The 23,421-nt window shown below is 44.7% G+C and overlaps 1 protein-coding gene across 1 annotated transcript; it reads left to right on the forward strand.

The window, feature by feature from the left end:
- The first annotated feature begins 7,731 nt into the window (after positions 1-7,731).
- Positions 7,732-22,597, forward strand: LOC112219922 (substance-P receptor-like). Its single transcript, XM_042302035.1, has 7 exons — positions 7,732-7,962; positions 8,125-8,300; positions 10,213-10,416; positions 20,526-20,676; positions 20,924-21,129; positions 21,535-21,637; positions 21,859-22,597. Exons 1-7 carry the CDS (start codon positions 7,732-7,734, stop codon positions 22,069-22,071), a joined length of 1,284 nt encoding a protein of 427 aa, XP_042157969.1. The 3' UTR covers positions 22,072-22,597.
- The last annotated feature ends 824 nt before the right edge of the window (positions 22,598-23,421 follow it).

The raw sequence follows: 23,421 nt of genomic DNA on the forward strand, positions 1-23,421 counted from the left end.
GAGTCTGTCTGAGGGGAGGAGGGACCCTGTAGAGTCTGTCTGAGGGGAGGAGGGACCGTATAGTGTCTGTCTGAGGGGTGGAGGGCCCCTATAGTGTCTGTCTGAGGGGAGGAGGGACCCTATAGTGTCTGTCTGAGGGGAGGAGGGACCCATAGATTCTGTGTGAGGGGAGGAGGTCCCCTATAGTGTCTGTCTGAGGGGAGGAGAGACCCTATAGAGTCTGTCTGAGGGGAGGAGGGACCCTATAGAGTCTGTGTGAGGGGAGGAGGGCCCCTATAGTGTCTGTCTGAGGGGAGGAGGGCCCCTATAGTGTCTGTCTGAGGGGAGGAGGGCCCCTATAGTGTCTGTCTGAGGGGAGGAGGGACCCTGTAGAGTCTGTCTGAGGGGAGGAGGGACCCTGTAGAGTCTGTCTGAGGGGAGGAGGGACCCTGTAGAGTCTGTCTGAGGGGAGGAGGGACCCTATAGTGTCTGTCTGAGGGGAGGAGGGACCCTATAGTGTCTGTCTGAGGGGAGGAGGGACCCTATAGGGGACATGGGATCTAATGATGGGATCTAACTAGACATGGTGTTTAAAGCTTGGGTTTAACTGAACATGGGGTTTAAAGCTGAGGTTTAACTGAACATGGGGTTTAAAGCTGGGGTTTAACTGAACATGGGGTTTAACTGAACATGGGGTTTAAAGCTGAGGTTTAACTGAACATGGGGTTTAAAGCTGGGGTTTAACTGAACATGGGGTTTAACTGAACATGGGGTTTAAAGCTGAGGTTTAACTGAACATGGAGTTTAAAGCTGGGGTTTAACTGAACATGGAGTTTAAAGCTGGGGTTTAAAGCTGGGGTTTAACTGAACATGGGGTTTAACTGAACATGGAGTTTAAAGCTGGGGTTTAACTGAACATGGGGTTTAACTGAACATGGAGTTTAAAGCTGGGGTTTAACTGAACATGGAGTTTAACTGAACATGGGGTTTAACTGAACATGGGGTTTAACTGAACATGGGGTTTAACTGAACATGGGGTTTAACTGAACATGGGGTTTAAAGCTGAGGTTTAACTGAACATGGGGTTTAAAGCTGGGGTTTAACTGAACATGGAGTTTAAAGCTGGGGTTTAACTGAACATGGGGTTTAAAACTGGGGTCTAACTGGACATGGGTATGCTCTCTCAACAAACACTCATCACACAAACTCATCACTCATCATGTAGGCTTCTCTTTCACTAATGCACTCTTTCTTTCCCCCATTTTGTCCCCAAGCCTCTTTGTCTCTCTCTCCAGGTAAGTGTGCCAGAGCACAGCTGGATAAGAGGTCCCTGAGCACTCAGCTCCACTCCAGGCTGTGTGGTTGCATTAAATGTTTGTGCTTTTGTGCAAAAATCCACTGACAGAATCTGTACATATTTCTTATTCTCTGCGTGAGGAATGGTTGTTGTTTCTCTGTCTTAATCTCACACACTATTAGAGGAACATTCTATTCTAATTATGCAACACTCTACTCAGCAAACTGGATGCAGTATATCACAGTGCCATCCGTTTTGTCACTAAAGCACCTTATACCACCCACCACTGCGACTTGTATGCTCTAGTCGGCTGGCCCTCGCTACATATTCGTCGCCAGACCCACTGGCTCCAGGTCATCTACAAGTCCATGCTAGGTAAAGCTCCGCCTTATCTCAGTTCACTGGTCACGATGGCAACACCCATCCGTAGCACGCGCTCCAGCAGGTGTATCTCACTGATCATCCCTAAAGCCAACACCTCATTTGGCCGCCTTTCGTTCCAGTACTCTGCTGCCTGTGACTGGAACGAATTGCAAAAATCGCTGAAGTTGGAGACTTTTATCTCCCTCACCAACTTCAAACATCAGCTATCTGAGCAGCTAACCGATCGCTGCAGCTGTACATAGTCTATTGGTAAATAGCCCACCCATTTTCACCTACCTCATCCCCATACTGTTTTTATTTATTTACTTTTCTGCTCTTTTGCACACCAATATCTCTACCTGTATATGACCATCTGATCATATATCACTCCAGTGTTAATCTGCAAAATTGTAACTATTCGTCTACCTCCTCATGCCTTTTGCACACATTGTACATTGTATATAGACTCCCCCTTTGTTTTCTACTGTGTTATTGACTTGTTAATTTGTTTATTCCATGTGTAACTCTGTGTTGTCTGCTCACACTGCTATGCTTTATCTTGGCCAGGTCGCAGTTGTAAATGAGAACTTGTTCTCAACTAGCCTACCTGGTTAAATAAAGGTGAAATAAAAAAAAATTAAAAAAAATGCCTGAGTATATCAAATCAAACCTCTTTGAACAAGATTCTATTCCTTTCTCCTTCCCTCCTCATTATTCCCTCTCTCTCTCTCTCTCTCGCTCTCCCTCCCCCCCTTTTCATTCTATCTATTTATCGGGCTGTTAGATTGAATCACCTATGTGTGACTGGGAGGCTGAGAGACTAGCCCAAGGTTTCAGGTACTTATGCATTCACTCCATTCCTCCATCCTCTACCTCTCTCTATCGCTGTTTCTCACATTCAGATGTCTTTCTTCATCCCTTTCGTACATTCAGATTGAGGACCTGTGTGTCGAGGATTTGTCAGGAAGATGAAAAATGTTGTGTTATCTATCCCACATAGATTAAAACCCTCTCTTTGTAACTTTCCTGCTCTTCACTTCTTCTCTCTTTCTCCCTCTCCTTGCTACAGATGTACGATCTTAATAGAGTAGTGAAGTAATCCAGCAGCGACATGAAATGTGGATTACTATGTGGATTATGATTAATGGACATTTTTGTAGAGTTTGATACATTTTTCGAAAGAAAAAATCAAATAAAAATCATGTCTGAAATTTGTGGAAAATATTTTATTTTTTTACAAACTTCAGAAGCCTTTTGTTAAACCTCAAATACACTGGTGTTTAAATGTTCTACATTACAGGAAAGTTCTCCTGCAACAGGGTGATCAAATTAAGATCCTACATCTTCTTCTCATCCACTGCCCTCATCTACCCCTCCACTCCTTTCTTCTCCTCCAGTCTACTCCCCTCCTACACTTCCCTCCTCTCCTCATCCCACTCTCCTCATCCCTCTCTCCTCACCTCCCCTCTCTCAAGGTGGATTGTGTTGTAGTTCTGAGTAGTTGAGTAGCAGTAGGTGAAATTGGCTTCCATTTCCCTGCTGTACATTCTGATGATAACTCTGTTTTGGTGTAAGAAAGAAGAGAGAGAGAGAGAGAGAGAGAGAGAGAGAGAGAGAGAGAGAGAGAGAGAGAGAGAGAGAGAGACGACAGAGCCGACTGAGTGCTGACTGAGTGACAGGAAATGAGGATAGAGAGTGAGCAGGGAGAGGATAGATAGAGACAGAATAGAGTAATGTTACTATATAATAGTAATGCAGCCCCTGTCTTGTAAATGAGGCTTGACATCTCCCCAGCCTTGATATCCAGACATCAGAATATTTATGTAGGGAACTTACACAGACCACTCTTCCTAATGATGCTTACTCTCTCTGGTAAAGAGGAGGAGAATGATTGGAGGGAGGATGAGAGTGTAACTTCTGCTTCCAACTCGCACTCTCAAACACGTAGATCCCCTGAACGCAGCTCCCTCTCCAGATCACAATCACCTGAATTCTCACACACCTGTATGTCATTATCACACACTATTTAGTTCAGTTCTTTGCACCCCATCATTGTGAGCTATTGTTTGTTTTGTGACACACTTCTATTTGGAGCGCTGTTCTTCCCGTAATTGAATCCTCCCTTGTATGATAGTTTTTGCCCGCCTCACTAACGACACATTTAGCCTATTCCCTGTCTGTACTTTATGGGATTTCCTGTTATCTACCCATTGCCTGATCTCCCAGACGACGTTACTAGCCGTTTCCCTGCCTGTACTGTTGCCTTTTTGGACCCCCTGTGTATGACCTTCTGCCTGCCCCTGGACCCAGCTACCTGCCTCCTCCTGTGGTCCTTTACAAATAAACACCTGCTGCGCCCTGTGCTTGAAACCAGCTCTCTGTCTCCCATCATGTTCATTGCAGAGAGATAAATTGAGCAACATAGGGAGAGAGGAAATTAAGAGAAAGAGTTGAAATAGCAGACTGAACTCCAGATGTCTGACTGGAGATAAGGGCATCGATTAATGTGACCCACTCAAAAGACCATTGTTACGGTTTTCTTCCGTCGAAGGAGAGTCGGACCAAAATGCAGTGTGGTTAATTCGATACATGTTTAATGTAGAATAAAACACGATCAATACAAAACAACAAACGGACCGTGAAAACCTATACAGCCTATCTGGTGAAATACAAAACACTGAGACAGGAAAAAAATCACCCACAAACACACAGTGAAACCCGGGCTACCTAAATATGGTTCCCAATCAGAGACAACGATAATCACCTGACTCTGATTGAGAACCGCCTCAGGCAGCCATAGACTATGCTAGACAACCCTACTCAGCCACAATCCCAATACCTACTAAAACCCCAATACAAAAACACACCACAAAATAAACCCATGTCACACCCTGGCGTGACCAAATAAATATATAAACACAAAATACTAAGACCAAGGCGTGACAGGACCCCCCCCCCTCCCGGCCGCACACCTAAACCCATAGGGGGGGTCCGGGTGGGCGTCTGTTCACGGTGGCGGCTCCGGCTCGGGACGTGGACCCCACTCCAACCAAGTCTTAGTCCCCCTGTAACGCGTCCTTTGATTGGCGACCCTCGCCGCCGACCTTGGCCTAATAACCCTCACCAAAGACCCCACTGGACTGAGGGGCAGCTCGGGACTAAGGTGGAAGCTCGGGACTGAGGGGTAGCTCGGGACTGAAGGGTAGCTCGGGACTGAGGGGAAGCTCGGCACTGAGGGGAAGCTCGGCACTGAGGGGAAGCTCAGCACTGAGGGGAAGCTCAGCACTGAGGGGAAGCCCAGTAGTGAGAGGAAGCTCAGGCAGGTAGTAGGCTCTGGCAGATCCTGGCTAGCTGGTGGTTCCGGCAGATCTTGGTTGACTGGCAGGTCCTGGCTGAGTGGCGGATCCTGGCTGAATGGCGGATCTGGAAGATCCTGGCTGACTGGCGGATCCTGGCTGACTGGTGGATCTGGAAGATCCTGGCTGACTGGCTGCTCCATGCAGACAGGCAGCTCTGGCTGCTCCATGCAGACTGGCAGCTCTGGCTGCTCCATGCAGACTGGCAGCTCTGGCTGCTCCATGCAGACTGGCAGCTCTGGCTGCTCCATGCAGACTGGCTGCTCCATGCAGACTGGCAGCTCTGGCTTCTCCATGCAGATTAGCAGCTCTGGCTGCGCTGAACAGGCAGGAGACTCCGGCTACGCTGGAGAGAAGGAAGGCTCTGGCAGCGCTAAACAGGCGGGAGACTCCGGCAGCGCTGGAGAGGAGGAAGGCTCTGATAGCGCTAGACAGGCGGGAGACTCCGGCAGCGCTGGAGAGGAGGAAGGCTCTGGCAGCGCTAAACAGGCGGGAGACTCCGGCAGCGCTGGAGAGGAGGAAGGCTCTGGCAGCGTTAAACAGGCGGGAGACTCCGACAGCGCTAAACAGGCGGGAGACTCCAACGGCGCTGGAGAGGAGAAAGGCTCTGGCAGCGCTGAACAGGCGAGGCGCACTGAAGGCCTGGTGCGTGGTGCTGGCACTGGTGGTACTGGGCCGAGGACACGCACAGGAAGCCTGGTGCGGGGAGCTGCCACCGGAGGACTGGTGTGTGGAGGTGGCACTGGATAGACCGGACCGTGCAGGTGCACTGGAGCTCTTGAGCACCGAGCCTGCCCAACCTTATCTGGCTCAATGCCCACTCTAGCCCGGCCAATACGAAGAGCTGGTATGTACCGAAACGGGCTATGCACCCGCACTGGAGACACCGTGCGCTCCATAGCATAACACGGTGCCTGCCCGGTCTCTTTAGCCCCCCGGTAAGCACAGGAAGTTAGCGCAGGTCTCCTACCTGGCGTAGCCATACTCCCTGTGAGCCCCCCCCCCAATAAATTTTTGGGGCTGACTCTCAGGCTTCCATCCGCGTCGCCGTGCTGCCTCTTCATACCAGCGCCTCTCCGCTTTCGCCGCCTCCAGTTCTTCTTTGGGGCGGCGATATTCTCCAGGCTGTGCCCAGGGTCCTTTTCCGTCCAATATCTCCTCCCAAGTCCAGAAGTCCTGTGATCGCTGCTCCTCACGATAAACAGGGGGAGTTGGCTCAGGTCTGAACCCTGACTCTGCCACACTCTCCCTGAGCCCCCCAATAAATTTTGGGGCTGACTCTCGGGCTTCCTTCTGCGCCGCCGTGCTTTTCTCTTAAACTCCATTCTCCTATAGCCCTCCTCGCACTGCTCCAGCGAATCCCAGGCGGGCTCCGGCACTCTCTCTGGGTCGACCGCCCACCTGTCTATTTCCTCCCAAGTAGTATAGTCCATACTCCTGCTGTCCATAACGTCCTCCCATGTCCATTCCTCTTTTCGCTGCTGTTGCTGTCAATGCCTGACACCACGCCGCTTGGTCCAGTTGTGGTGGGTGATTCTGTTACGGTTTTCCTCCGTCGAAGGAGAGTCGGACCAAAATGCAGCGTGGTTAATTCGATACATGTTTAATGTAGAATAAAACACGATCAATACAAAACAACAAACGGACCGTGAAAACCTATACAGCCTATCTGGTGAAATACAAAACACTGAGACAGGAAAAAATCACCCACAAACACACAGTGAAACCCGGGCTACCTAAATATGGTTCCCAATCAGAGACAATGATAATCACCTGACTCTGATTGAGAACCGCCTCAGGCAGCCATAGACTATGCTAGACACCCCTACTCAGCCACAATCCCAATACCTACTAAAACCCCAATACAAAAACACACCACAAAATAAACCCATGTCACACCCTGGCTTGACCAAATAAATAAAGAAAACACAAAATACTAAGACCAAGGCGTGACAACCATAGGCTATTTCATAGATGCAGAAAACACTACTTCCAGAGAGAGAAAGAGAGACATTTCAGAGATTTCCATCTGACTCAATCTACACCTTACCTTGCTCACTGAGGGAAATCACAAAATAATACATAAACCATTCTTATATATACACTTCACCTCAAACATATTCCTCGTTGTGTGTGTGTGTGTGTGTGTGTGTGTGTGTGTGTGTGTGTGTGTGTGTATGTGTGTGTGGCTGTGGCTTTTACGCGCGTGCGTATTTGACTCGAGTGTCTGTGTGCGGCATGGGTATGTCAAATGCTTGGCTTTGTGATGAGCGCATAGTGTGCGTCCTTCCCAGCCTGTGCGCAACAAGAAAACCAGGTTTACTGTTAACGGGAAAGTAAACACGAATATGGAGAACGAAGACCATTTCAATCACAAAGCTTTTCACCTGTAACTGAAATGACAAAACTTTCTTGTCCATTTGGGAGAGAGAAGTGCGTAAATCTGACAAGTGAGACGGTCAACAGAAGAAATTAACTAGACTGTTTTTACTACTGCGATATTCTCCCAGATCAACATTCCATTCACTTTCTTTTTCGGTCACTATCAACATATTTGGGGGTTTATAACCCTCAGCATCAAAGCTAAACCTCAGCAGATGGTTTTGTTGTGAAACGATCACACAAGGTTAGGCTACTGGGAATATCTCTATTTATTCTTCAAATATAATATTTATTATTTTAGCTATTACTATTTGGATTATTACTCTTTCAACACAACATTTCCGAGATCTAAAGATGGACTCGTTTTTGAACACCACGGATAACTACCTTTCCGTTAACGCCACTAACGGCTCCGGTTTGAACGACACAGAGGGATATAACCAGTTCGTGCAGCCGATCTGGCAGATCGCTCTCTGGGCCATCGCTTACTGCAGCATGGTGTGCGTCTCGGTGATCGGTAACCTGGTGGTCATCTGGATCATCCTCGCGCACAAACGCATGAGGACCGTGACTAACTACTTCCTGGTAAACAAACACATGTAAAATGATAAAGAACGAGAGAGCTAGGACAGACGTTATGTAATCATTTCCAAATTAATGTATTTTATTTTTAAAATATCACCAGTGAATGTGAACTTGGTGTGTATGTCCGTTTGTCTGTGTCTGATTCCTCTTTTCTCCTCCCAGGTGAACCTAGCCTTTGCAGAGGCATCTATGTCTGCCTTCAACACAGTGATAAACTTTGCATACAGCATCCATAACGAGTGGTACTTTGGTTTGGGCTACTGTCGGTTCCATAACTTCTTCCCCATTGCAGCAGTCTTCACCAGCATATACTCCATGACCGCCATAGCACTGGAAAGGTGAGCTGTGTGTGTGTGTGTGTGTGTGTGTGTGTGTGTGTGTGTGTGTGTGTGTCCGTGCATGGGTGCACTCTACTGTGTGTTTGTTTTCACTAGAATCTACTCTATGACTGCCATAGCTCGGAACCGGTAAGCGGCCCTAAATGCTGTAGAGATCCCTTCTCCAACCCTGCTTCTCTCTCATATAATGTCATCAGTGTGTCGCCACAGCCTCAGTGTGTGAGAGCTGCGTTTTCCTTCACATCATCCCTGCTCCTCTCCCTTCCATCCTTCCCACACTGTCCATCAGTCTGGGCTCACTGTCAGAACACAGATCCCCTTTCTTCAGTGTGTCAGAACAATCTGAACATTCTTGCATTAGTGAAGTAGAGAGAGAAAGAGAGCAGCCCTTCCCCCAGATGACCCCAGGCTCCCCGGGAGTGTTAACAACAGGTGTGTTTGTAAACCGCTGTGTCTGAAGAGGATCGATTTTACCTCAACAGGCAGAGAAAGAGAGAGATAGAGAGGGAGGCAGGGATAGGGAGAGTGAGAGGGAGGGGGAGAGAACAAATGGGAAGGTGTGATAATCAAGAGGGAAGGAGAGGGGAAGAGAGGAAGAGAGGAGGAGAAGGGGTGGAAGGGATTGAGGAGAGAAAGGGCGAAGGGAGAAGAAGAGAGAAACGGTGAAGAAAGAGAGGAAGGGAGATGATAGTTTTGGCATCACCCCATCTCCTTCTCTTGATTAGAAAAGTAAATCACATCAGTGAAGCAACACAATGAGAGGAGAGGATGAAAGAAGGAGAGGAGGGTAGAGGAGGAGAGGAGGGTAGAGGAGGCGAGGAGGAGAGGAGAGGAGGAGAGGAGGGTAGAGGAGGCGAGAAGGAGAGGAGAAGGATCAGATACACTCACATCAACTCTGCATGATTACCTTTCATTAGAGCTTAGAGGAACACACACACAGTGCAGTGTCTCTTCTCCATCTGTCACCAGAATGTAGCTGTTGTGCTAAAGAAGTTGAACTATCAGTAATTGCCAATTAAATTAAACCAGTGGAATGTAAAACTAATCGGAGCCATGTCTGTATCCCCTGGTGTCCCCTCAGTAGTGAGCGTGTGTGTATATATAAATGTGTGTCTGTGTTACAGTAATGTGCCTGTGTGTATAGCAGTGTGTGTGTGCGTGTGTGTGTATAACAGTGTGCGTGTGTGTATAACTGATTACTATGTGTGTGTGTATTACTGATCTGTGTGTATTACTGACCTCTCTGTGTGTGTGTGTGTGTGTGTGTGTGTGTGTGTGTGTGTGTGTGTGTGTGTGTGTGTGTGTGTGTGTGTGTTACTGATCTCTCTGTGTGTGTGTATATTACTGATCTGTGTGTGTGTAGTACTGATATCTGTGTGTGTGTATTACAGTGTGTGTGTGTGTGTGTGTGTGTGTATTACTGACCTCTGTGTGTCAAAATCGAATTAAAATCAAATCAAATTGTATTTGTCGCATGCTTCATAAACAACAGGTGTAGAATAACAGTGAAAGGCTTACTTACGGGCCCTTCCCAACAATGCAGAGAGAAAGATACAACAACAAAATAGTGACAGGAGGATTAAATACACAGTGAATAATGAGTAACAATGACGGGAAAGTGAGTGTGTGAGTGTGTGTGAGAGAGAGAGCATATGTGAGTGTGAGTGTGTGTGTATGAGTGTGTGTGTATGAGTGTGTGTGTGTGCGTGTGTGTGTGCGTGTGTGTGTGTGTGTGCGTGTGTGTGTGTGTGTGTATGTGTGTGTGTGTCTTGGGGTGTATGTGTGAGTGTGTTGGTAGAGTCTCGTGTTTGTGCATAAAGTCAGTGCAAGAGAGTTAGTGCAAAAATTCCTATCCCACATGTGTGTGTGTATATAACTAGTCACTTTGTGTGTGTTTTTGTGTGTGTTCCAGGTACATGGCTATCATCCACCCGCTGAGGCAGAGGTTGTCTTCAGCAGAGACCCGTGTAGTGATCGGAGGGATCTGGGTGTTAGCTCTACTATTGGCCTTCCCCCAGTACTACTATTCAGCTACTGACCAGCTGCCTGGTAGGACTGTTTGTTACATCCAATGGCCTGAATACACCAATGACACAACCATGGACTTCAAAAAGATGTGAGTACTGAGACAAACACATACACACACACACACACACAAAGGTGTTTGAAGGAAGCGTAATCTTCAGGAGGTTCACTACACATTAGAGAAGAAACTGAATTATTTTCTGTCTGTAGAATCTGATTCACTACTCACATCCTTTTTCTGTCTCACAACTTCTGGATGAATAGGCCGAGCGTCTTTCTGCTGTTTGTCTCCTTGTAATGTAACATCCTAGTGGAATGATTCATGAATCTATCCAACCTCTATTAGCCAGGAGACTGATTTAGAACCAAACAGATAACAGGTGTTCAGTCTGTGGGGGTTATTTGTTATGAATAACCATTGTTAGACAGAGGTCCTCGGACTTCAAGGACTTTCATGAATTGCATTGTTATGATTGTTTTTCTGTTTTGTTGTGTTGTTTAGTGATGCTGTGTGATCATCTCTCTATATATATAGCATTTTATTTATAACACAGAAAACAAGACAATTCAAATCAATGATATATTAAAGAGATGAATAACCATCTTTAAGAGTCTAGACTTCCTAGACAGCCATGTTCCAAACTGTGAAATATAAGTTGTTCTCTATGAATGATAACAGTTTGATATAATTAGTCAACAATGCAGCAATTAAAAAACACAGACTAGACGGTTTAGCTATTAAAACGTTCTTCACTCAGAATTGACTTTACTCATTTTCATGGCTGTCAAAGCTAACGTGTACATTTGTTTTGGCGGCGTGAATTGCGTCTGTTTTTCCTTCCACGGATTGGTGCGTATGTCACGGGTCGTTTTTAACTACTCGCGAGCCGCTATTTTTGGGGTTTGATAACAAACAACATTGTTTAGCTAGCTAGCAACCTGATAACATGACCACTGACTAGGCTATGCACAAATGTAGATGGCACAGGACGAACTGAACAGGAATAGACTCCTCAAAGAGATGCTTCAAAGGTGGGCTGCATTTGCAAGAGTGGGGTGTGTATGATTGTGTGAGAGAGGATGTGTGTTTCAAGTTTTTAATTGTCACGTGCACAGGGGTGGAACAGTACCCAATTGAGTAAAAGTAAAGATACCTTAATAGAAAAGGAATCAAGGAAAAGTGAAAGTCATCCAGTGAAATACTACTTTAGTAAAAGTCTAAAAGTATTTTCTTTTATATATACATAAGTATCAAAGGTAAATGTAATTGCTAAAATATACTTAAGAATCAAAATAAAAAGTAAAAGTACATATCATTTCAAATTCATTATATTAAGCAAACCAGATGGCACCATTTTCATATTGTTTTATTTACGGATAGCCTGGGGCACACTCCAACCCTCAGACATGATTTGCAAACCAAGCATTTGTGTTTAGTGAGTCCAGAGGATCGGAGGCAGTAGAGATGACCAGGGATGTTCTCTTGATAATTGTGTGATTTGGACGATTATCCTGTCCTGCTAAGCATTCCAAATGTAACGAGTACTTTTGGTGTCAGGAAAAATGAATGGAGTAAAAAGTACATTCTTTTCTGTAGTGAAGTAAAAGTAAAAGTTGTCAAAAATATAAATAGTAAAGTACACATACCCCAAAAAACAACCTAAGTAGTACTTTACACTGCTGCATGTGCACTAGTACAGTGAAATGCCTTTCTTACTGGCAACTTTCCAAACTCTTATATAGGTGTCATAAACAGCCATAAAATAACGCAATATATGTCACTGCAGGTGTATGTCGGTCATGACAGTTTTATGACCATATTATGACAGGTTATGACAAGTTATGTCAGCTTTTATGACATATTATGACATGGTTATGGCGCAGCTGTTAAATTTCAAGAACATTGATAAGAGGGAGTAGGGCTGCTGAAACATTGATAAGAGGGAGTAGGGCTGCTGAAACATTGATAAGAGGGAGTAGACTACTGAAACATTGATAAGAGGGAGTAGGGCTGCTGAAACATTGATAAGAGGGAGTAGACTACTGAAACATTGATAAGAGGGAGTAGACTACTGAAACATTGATAAGAGGGAGTAGACTACTGAAACATTGATAAGAGGGAGTAGGGCTGCTGAAACATTGATAAGAGGGAGTAGACTACTGAAACATTGATAAGAGGGAGCAGGCCTACTGAAACATTGATAAGAGGGAGTAGGGCTGCTGAAACATTGATAAGAGGGAGTAGACTACTGAAACATTGATAAGAGGGAGTAGGGCTGCTGAAACATTGATAAGAGGGAGTAGACTACTGAAACATTGATAAGAGGGAGTAGGTCTACTGAAACATTGATAAGAGGGAGTAGGCCTACTGAAACATTAATAAGAGGGAGTAGACCTACTGAAGCATTAATAAGAGGGAGTAGACTACTGAAACATTGATAAGAGGGAGTAGACCTACTGAAACATTAATAAGAGGTAGTAGACTACTGAAACATTGATAAGAGGGAGTAGGCCTACTGAAACATTGATAAGAGGGAAGTAGGCCTACTGAAGCATTAATAAGAGGGAGTAGACTACTGAAACATTGATAAGAGGGAGTAGGCCTACTGAAACATTAATAAGAGGGAGTAGACTACTGAAACATTAATAAGAGGGAGTAGGCCTACTGAAGCATTAGGAGCATTAATAGCTGTAGCTATATTCATGTCTTGCATGTTGTTTATGGTGAAAATGCTATTAAAACTTTCTCATGTAGATAATTTGGTGTCCCTTCAATGCTTAGTATACCTGTAACTCAATGCACTACTTTTTAAATATATATATTTTTCTTTAGGGCCAAATTTAGGGCAATTAACTAATGCCTTTAACTCAATTAATTATTTGAATTTTTTTAACAGCCCTACTAATTATTTGTCGTTATGGTCCTGACATTTTCCTAGTTCTCTAAGGCCCGGATTCAATCTGATCGCAGGTTATAAGCATAGCAAATTTTAAAGGCAATGTTCCTCTCGTTCGTGGAGATCCCATTCCAAGGAAAACATTGCATATGCTGCACAATCTGAAATTCCCTTTAAAAGTCGTAATGCCGGGGCAGAGCTAGCATGTTGGAGTGAACGGCTGTGCGTGAGAGGCTCCTGCAACGTTTTTGCGAAATAATCTAATTTAACCTACTTTATGGCACTTTTTACAACAAACGTTTCTTTCTAATACAAGATTGTAACTTTTTATATGAAAATGCCGAGTAATAAGCGACCAAAGGACAATAAATCCACAGCGGAGGCCTACTCCCCACTAAACAACGAGACAGACATGGCGGGAGGCACATGCAACAACGTGACACTTACAGAACTTACCCGGGCTTTTGGGGGAGCTACGTGTTGCTATAGCTGAGGATCTTAAGGCCACTATTGCTGAACTGGACACCAAAATCGAGAGCATCATTCGAACGGTCGCTTCGCATGGCCAGAGTATTGTGGACCTTGAGAAAGCTTCTGAATTCAACGCTGGTAGGATCGACGAGTTAGAGAAGCTATGCACGTCATTGCAGGATACTCTGCAGAGGCTTTCTGTGAAAGTGGTGGACGTGGAGGGCCGATCCAGACGTAATAACCTTCGCGTTGTTGGTCTGGCAGAGGGGGTAGAGGCGGGCTCTCGCCCCACCAACTTCTTCGCCAAGCTATTGAAGGATGCAATGGGATCGGATGTTTTGGATTCGGATCCCCAGCTGGACCGCGCACATCGCTCCCTTGTCCCAGTGCCTGGACCGGGCCAACGTCCTCGCCCAGTAATCATCTGTTGTCACAGTTTCAAGACCAAGGATCTTATCCTGCGTGAAGCTCGAATGAGGGGCAACCTGTCACATAAAGGGCATCCATTCCGTGTCTATGAGGATTATGCGCCCGATGTGGCAAAGCATCGCGCCGACTACAGAGATGTCATGACCAAACTCTACAAACTCCATCTTCGCACCCAGCCTTACTCTTCCCTGCAAGACTAAGAATTACCCCGCCTTCCGGTGAGAAGATTTGGCTCTCCTCGGTTTTGGACGCAGAGAAGTTTATCCGGGGATATACACCAATCCCCCGTACAGGTTAGAGTGCCTAGTTATTGCGTGTTAGGGTCTGCTCAAGGACTCGAATCCATACTATACCATATTGGGTGAAAACGTATTAAACGGGCTCAACAAGGGCTACCGAACATGTAAGACGCTGAGCAGACCAATGAATGGCGGTCAGAGCTCTCATTTAACGTTAAATTCACTTTCATCCCGGCTGTGCTCAGAGCGATGCATATTTTTTACTTCCAGGTTTGATCACTGACACCTTCGGACGGATATACTTATATTCCCCCACTTTTGTTTTGTTTCGTTATTTATTTTACAATCCTTACATCACTCTTACTACCATACCATTTATTTATTGCTTGCAGGGGACTGGGGGTGATGGTTGGGAGGGGGCAGACACCTGGTTAGCAAGTTGATGTTCTGTGCCGTTCTGCCTTTGTCTGGCCGTGGGCCTCTCTCCCGACTAGAGTCCCACCAGCCCTCTGCAGTGCTTATGTCTGTGTAGGTGTGCGTACATATAATTACTATTTGTACTTTATTACTATTTTCTCTTAGCATTTTAGTATTATGTATGTGTATATTTTAAATCAGTGTAGATTGTTATTCTGGGGTATGAATGTGTGTATGTGTATGTGTGCATGTGGATGTATATACATATTCTTTAAATATATATTTTTATATATGATTTTTTTGTGTGGGTATGTATACATACATGTATATGTATGTATATAGGTGTGTATGTATATATATGTATGTATATGTGTGTATGTATGTGTATGTATGTATATGTGTGTATGTGTGTGTATGTATATATATATGTATATGTATGTATGTGTGTACATGTGTGTATGTGTGTGTATGTATATATATGTATGTATATGTATGTATGTATGTATGTATGTATGTATGTATGTATGTATGTATGTATGTATGTATGTATGTATGTATGTATGTATGTATGTATGTATGTATGTATGTATGTATGTATGTATGTATGTATGTATGTATGTATGTATGTATGTATGTATGTATGTATGTATGTATGTATGTATGTATGTATGTATGTATGTATGTGTGTACATGTTTGTATGTGTATGTATATGTATATATATATGTATGCATATATTTTTCTTTCTTTCTTATTAAACATGTTTTTTATGGGGGGAACGTTTAATTTAACAAATCCTTGTTCCGATCTCCTGACCCACAGTATGTAAAGGTACGGCTGACTATGTCGGTTGCGGATGGTTTATTTTTTGACCGGCAGTGCTTAGCAATATAATCTTGAGGCTATATCTTGCTTATCTCTGGGATTGACCCAGGATGACGCTTAAATGCACAATATGTTTAAGTTGCAACTTATTCGGTTTAGGTTTATTAGATGCTAACTGAACACTTAACTCGCGGGAGCCTCCTCAGTTCATATGTTAGTAGAAGTTCTAGGATAGTGAGAGGTGAACGTATAGTTGGGATTTTATTTTTGTTTTACCTCTTGTTCGAGGTCGCGCCGTGCTTTTTTGGCATCGGCCAGACAATGTGTTTATTATTTTTATTTTTCCTTTTTTTTTCTCCTGTTTGTACATGCCTGTTAAATGTGGGTTGATGGGGGGGGTAAGTGTTGGGGAAATTAGGGGTACAGGGTGGGAAGTAAAGGTGCTTGCAGGGGAGGAGGGGTGGATTGGATACTGCTCGGGTGTAGGTGCTACATATGCTGATCGTGATGGTTTGGTGCGCTTTCTTACCTTTTTATCAAGTTACATGGTATGCAGGCCACCATAGGAACTACAAACGAGAGGAGGGCGGGGCTTACATTCACTTCCTGGAATGTCAAGGGTTTAAATGAACCAATTAAGAGGGGCAAGGTCCTAGCCCACTTGAAAGCACTCTCGTCTGATATTATATTTTTGCAAGAAACCCATCTGAAGAATAACTCTCATAGCAGACTTAAGTATAGGTGGGTGGGGCAAGTGTATCACTAACTTCTCTGCCAAAACGAGAGGCACAGCGATTCTGGTACGGAAAGGAATTCCCTTTCTACATAAAACCACTATTGCGGATAAAGAGGGTCGGTATGTGATCGTAATAAGAGAAATCCACTCTACCTCAGTAACTCTACTAAATATCTATGGGCCAAACATTGACAACCCCTCTTTTTTCAAAAGAGTCCTTGCCCTGATTCCAGATATCTCCCATACTAACCTGGTCATTGGAGGGGACCTTAACTGTGTTGCTAAACCAATATTTGGATAGATCCTCTACCCGGCGATCCCCTACCTCCTATTCAAGCGAATTCTTGAATACCTACATAAAAAAATTCAAACTTATTTGATATATGGAGGATCGCTAACCCTACGGGTAGGGAATACTCCTTTTACTCTCATGTTCACAAGGTTTACACTCGAATTGACTACTTTTTGTTGTGACTGCTAGACTACTCCCCTATACCTGTAATGTGAGGTATCATGATATTATAATCTCGGACCACAGTCCACTCACCTTCTCCCTGAGATTGGGTGACATTGTACCAAACGAGAGGGTCTGGAGGTTGAATCCTCAGCTCCTCACAGAACCAACATTCTGTGAATATCTTAAAGACCAAATTACATTTTTCTTTGATACCAACGACAACACAGAGACCTCCCCAGCATTATTGTGGGAAACACTGAAGGCTTATCTGAGAGGCTGTATCATCTCCTTTCAGGCTGCCAGGAGTAGGCAAAACAGAGGAAAACTGGAAGAACTGGAGGGACAAATTCACTTACTGGATAGGGAGAATGCTAGTCAGCCATCTATGGAGAAACATAAAAAAATTACCTCTTTAAAATTTGAATATAATCAGATTCTCTCAGCTAAAATTGCTAAATCTTTTCTCAATGCCAAGCAAAAATATTTTGAGTTTGGTGACAAACCACACAAATTACTCGCCAGACAACTTCGAAAAAATGTGAGTGACCGAATGATTCACAGGGTTAAATCTGCATCTGGGGAATTACTCTCTTCCCCCAAAGACATCAATGACAGATTCCGGCAGTTTTATGAGACTCTATATACATCTAAAGCGGATCCTAACCCCTTAATTATGCAAACATTTTTGGAGGACTGTAATCTTCCTGCCCTGAACCAGAAAGATTCTAACTTCCTGAATAAGGAAATATCTCTTGATGAAATTCGAGAAACAATTAAATCTCTAAAGAGTGGCAAGACCCCGGGCCCAGATGGATACCCTGGTGAATTCTATAAAACATTCAGCAACATGCTCTCTCCCTACCTGCACAAAATGTTGGTTCATGCCAATGAGGATGGAGCTCTCCCTTCTACTTTGGACGAAGCGTTCATTACAGTTATACATAAGAAGGGTAAAGATCCAGAAGAGGTAGGGTCATACAGACCAATATCTCTCCTTAATACAGACCAAAAGATTTTAGCAAAAACTCTGGCTAACAGGCTTAGCACTTTAATTGGCAAATTGGTCCATTCGGATCAGACCGGCTTTATCCCTAACAGAAACTCATTCTTCAATCTCAGGCGCCTCTTCAATATTATGTATTCTCAGAGGTTACCCAACGTGGACCTTGCCGTCATATCTCTTGACGCCGAAAAGGCCTTTGACCAAGTTGAGTGGCCCTATCTATTCAAGGTCCTACAGAAATGTAATATTGGAGATAGGTTCATAAATTGGATCCAGCTTTTATATAGGAACCCCTGTGCCAGAATACTCACTAACCAATCATTGTCGCCCCGATTTAACCTCAATAGGGGGACAAGGCAGGGTTGTGCGCTGTCGCCTATGCTCTTCGCCCTAATTATCGAACCGCTCGCTCAGACGATTAGATCTCATGCAGCAATACACGGCTATAATACTAAAGATACGCTAAATAAGATCTCCCTATACGCAGATGACATCCTCCTCTATGTAACAGAACCCCAGGCTAGTATCCCAGCTATTCTTGATGTGATCAATTTGTTTGGTACCTTCTCGGGATACAGAATAAATTGGAACAAGAGTGAATTAATGCCCATACGGTCGCAAAATACCTCCTGGCTAGAACATCTTCAGAAAAATTTACCTACCTAGGAATTGTAGTTACCAAACAATACTCTTTACTATTTAAAGAGAATTTCCCCTCTCTGATACAAAAACTCAAAGCAAACATACTATTTTGGAGAACTCTACCAATTTCTCTGCTCGGAAGAATTAATGCCATTAAAATGGTCTTCCTCCCACAACTGCTCTACCTATATCACAACATCCCAGTATTCATACCTAAATCCTTTCATAAACAACTGGACTCAATTATCAATCCTTTCATCTGGGATTATAAAACACACAGGATAGGTAAAAAACACCTCTGTAAATCCAAGATGGAAGGAGGATTGTCTCTACCAAATTTTATATTTTATTACTGGGCCGCTAACCTCCGCGTTGTTACGTTTCTGTTGGACAACGTACTTCCGGCATCCAGCTGGCTTACTATGGAACGTGAGGAGTGTCACCCCTTCTCTATTGGCGCTGTGATTTTGTCGCCTGTCAATCTGGAGATGTCACTTTATTGTAACAATCCTATTATACATAGCACAGTCCGAATCTGGAAGCAAATTAAAGTCCACTTTGAGCTTAGACCAATGTCATTCATGCTCCCTGTCGCCAGGAATCCCTCCTTTGCCCCTTCTAACCTTGATAACACCTTTGAGCGATGGGGAGAGTTGGGGATAAGTACCATAGGGGATTTATACATAGAGGGGACCTTTGCTTCCTTTGAGTTGCTGAGGGAAATTTATAATCTTCCCAGAAGTAATTTTTTCAGATACCTACAAATTAGAGACTACGTTAGAAAACACCTCCCAACATTTGGGAATGCTAAACCTTCCATGTTTGACGGATGCATAAAAATATGCCCCACCTCAGATAAACTGATATCGCGTCTATATGATGCTTTTCAATCTGTTAGCACACCTTCTACAGATGCCATCAAGGCAAAATGGGAGGAAGAACTAGGGACTGACATCTCGGTGGCAGACTGGGAAGAGAGCTTGGAGTATATCCACACATGCTCCATTAATTCCAGACATCGTCTCATACAATTCAAGGTATTACACAGATTACACTATTCCAAAACTAAACTGCATAGGATATTTCCTGACACATCCCCTACATGTGATAAATGTCAGGCTACGCAGGGTACACTACTCCACTGCTTTGCCCTATGCTCTAGCTTGCATGGTTATTGGTGTGGAATTTTTGGGATCCTCTCTGAAGTTTTGGAGACTTCAATAGATCCAGACCCGCTTCTGATAATCCTGGGAGTATCTGAGTCCCTAAACGGATTAACCAACCCCCCAAAACAACTAATCTCGTACGGTCTCATCTCGGCAAAAAAACTAATCGTGTTGTTTTGGAAAAGGAGGGAAGTGCCCTCTACCAAATTATGGCTCAGTGAATTGGCAAACACTGTACACTTAGAAAGAATTCGATATATTCTGAACAATAAATTATCAACATTCGATCAAATCTGGCAGCCTTTCCTCTCCTACTTGGACGAGTCGGCGCTGTGAATTTGTACTTATTAACGCACTCTCAATTGTAATATTTTAATCTACCTTTGGGCAGCATGTGCTGGCCCTGCTACCCGAGCAGTTGGGGGGGGGTGGATAAGGGGGGGGAAATCTTCCCTCTTTCTTTCTACGTGTCCTTGTTTTGTATGTCGTGTTTTGTATTATTTGTTCTGCACCCAGAACTCTGGGTCTTGTTGTTCCTGTATGCTCTTTTATGTTTAGATAAGAATTGTATACCTGTCTTGTATACATATACACCATATAATTAAGTAATTTCCATAAGCAGCTGAGTCCCTGTAGTTCGTCTGATGTTAGGAGTTAGGGGCTAGGGCTTGATTTAGGCCTCTCTCTTCTGTCTTCCTCAGTAAATTGATTTCACATCTTTCAGTGAGAGCTGATCTTCTGGGCCGCTACTCCCTGTAGCAAGACTGATAAGGGATCAGCAGACATTGTGTGTGTGTACGTATGTTTGGAGGCAGAGATAAGGAATCAAATCAGAACAGGGTTGACTAGACGAGACCTGAGACCCCAGTCTAACAATCTCATTAGTGCGTGTGTGTGTGTGTGTGTCTCTGTCTGTGTAGGTACTCTGTGTCTGTGGTGTTGCTGTACTACTTCCTGCCGCTGTGCATTATGGGATGTGCCTACCTGGTGGTGGGCTCGTCCCTGTGGGCGGGGACTATCCCTGGAGACTCCACCCACCGTTACCGAGAGCAGCTAATCGCCAAACGCAAGGTACACACACACACACACACACACACACACACACACACACACACACACACACACACACACACACACACACACACACACACACACACACACACACACACACACTCAAACTCACAGGCAGAACACAATACCTTTATGTACACACACTCATGCATGCTTACACACAGCAGGGAACCTCTTAAGTGAATATTCTTAGGCAAATCCCTAAATTGCTTTCAACTGTCCCTCCCTCCCCCCTCCTTCTCTCTAGGTCGTGAAGATGATGATCGTGGTGGTGTGTACGTTTGCAGTGTGCTGGCTGCCTTACCACATCTACTTCCTGCTCCAGCAGTTCCACCCTGACCCCATGCAGCTGTTTGAGTGGCGCTACATCCAGCAGGTCTACCTGGCTGTTCTGTGGTTGGCCATGAGCTCCACCATGTACAACCCTATCATCTACTGCTGTCTCAATGACAGGTAGGTGACTGTACACACCACAGGTGGCTGGTGGCACATCATTGTGGAGGATGGGCTCATACTAATGGCTAGAATGGATTGATAGGAGTCGTACCAAACACATCAAACACATGGTCTTTGATACCATTCCATTCACTCCATTCCAGCCATTAATATTATATGTCCTCTCCTCACCAGCCTCCTGTGGTACACACACCAAGCGCAAACACAACAGGCATGTACACACACACACACACACACACACACACACACACACACACACACACACACACACACACACACACACACACACACACACACCCATTTGACCCATTAGTCTCTCCTTCTCTCTCCCCATCTCTCTCTCACTCTCTCTCTCACTCCCCCCTCTCTCCCTCTTTCTCTCTCAACCCTCTCTCTGTTCAGATTCAGGGCAGGCTTTCAGCAGGTGTTCTGTTGGTGTCCGTGTGTTCCTGCCGCTTCCTACGAGGGACTGGAACTCAAGTCCACCCGCTACCTACAGACCCAGGTGTGTATAGATTCCCTCTTCTTTCTGGGTGTGTGTATTGTTTATTTAACAAGGCAAGTCAGTTAAGAACAAATTATTATTTTCAATGACGGCCTAGGAACAGTGGGTTAACTGCCTTGTTCAGGGACAGAACGACAGCTCTGGGATTCGATCTTGCAACCTTTCAGTTACTAGTATGAGTGTGTATTTTTAAGTTCTGTCCCAATTATCTCTGTTTCCAGATGAGTGTGTACCGGGCCAGCCGGATGGAGACCAGTATGTCAACAGTTCTGCAGCCCACTGAGGAGGAGCGCTGTGGGGCAGAGCAGCCAGCCAGCCCCCCTATCACCCAGACAACCATGGAGCTCACCTCCACCTCCAACGGCTCAGCCTCACGATCAGCCCTCAACCCCCCCGACAGCCCTGCTTACTACGGCAGACATAACATGGACTAGTGGCCTAACAAACGCCTAACTGGATTAGTCGTGGTTTCATCTCACTTAACCCAGAACTAAAATGTTACGTCATTTGGTCAGCTGCTCGATTAGGTTCTAGGGGGAAGTGTGTTAGAAATGGAGATTTATGTTTTGTCTCCACTCTCACAAAAGGAAAATCTCAGTCAATCCCTCCCACCACCTTCTGATATTTTCACTGGTGGTTATCATCCGCCGAATAAAGCAGTTTAAGCACCGCCTTCACCCAATCCTGATATGTCCAAATAAACAGTGATGAAAACCCAAACCCCAGAACTAATGCTGCTCGTATCCCATATTATGCCGACAGGTGTACTGTACCAGTTATGTTTACTGTAGGTACTGTCCACGGGAGATTATACGTGGTTTAGTGCACTATAGCCTGGGCTAGTGCTCTATTCTCACACATTCTAATGCCGACACAACATCGGCTAGGGCTGCCTCAATTCGTTGGGGGATGGACTCTACAAGGTGTCGAAACCATTCCACAGGGATGCTGGCCCATGTTGACTCCAATGCTTCCCACAGTTGTGTCAAGTTGTCTGGATGTCCTTTGGGTGGTGGACTACTCTTGATACACACGGGAAACTATTGAGCGTGAAAAACTCAGCAGCGTTGCAGTTCTTGACACAAACTGATGTGCCTGGCACCTACTGTACTACCATACCTCGTTCAAAGGCACTTAAATATTTAGTCTTACCCATTAACCTTCTGAATGGCACACATACACAATCCATGTCTCAATGCTTAAAAATCAGTATTTAACCTGTCTCCTCCCCTTCATCTCCACTGATTGAAGTGGATTTAATAAGTGTCATTATTAAGGGATCGTAGCTTTTGCCTGGATTCATCTTGTCAGTCTATGTCTTTAAAATAGCAGGTGTTCTAAATGTTTTGTACAATCAGTGTATATCAAACTGGGCTAGAGTCTAGCGCTTTTCTTTAGACAGACATGGTTTTGGGGCCTTGAACCTAGTGTAGTGTTCTATTCTCGTCTAATATATCTGACCAGGCAGCTCATAAGGATTCTTTCCATCATTCCAGAACCCTAGGGCTGATTAGGGCTGTGTTTGGAACACTCACCAAATCGCTTCAGCTAGCATCAATGGCAGCCACAGCTCTCCCTAAGAAAACACTGATGTTTTTGTGTGAGTGTTTTTGTGTGAGAGTCAGGCAGGGTGTGTGTTCATTTCTTCATGCAAGTGTGTGTGTGTGTGTGTGTGTGTGTGTGTGTGTGTGTGTGTGTGTGTGTGTGTGTGTGTGTGTGTGTGTGTGTGTGTGTGTGTGTGTGTGTGTGTGTGTGTGTGTGTGTGTGTGTGTGTGTGTGTGTTT

Source organism: Oncorhynchus tshawytscha, linkage group LG20 (genome assembly GCF_018296145.1).
Source record: "Oncorhynchus tshawytscha isolate Ot180627B linkage group LG20, Otsh_v2.0, whole genome shotgun sequence".
Classification (NCBI taxonomy): Eukaryota; Metazoa; Chordata; class Actinopteri; order Salmoniformes; family Salmonidae; genus Oncorhynchus; species Oncorhynchus tshawytscha.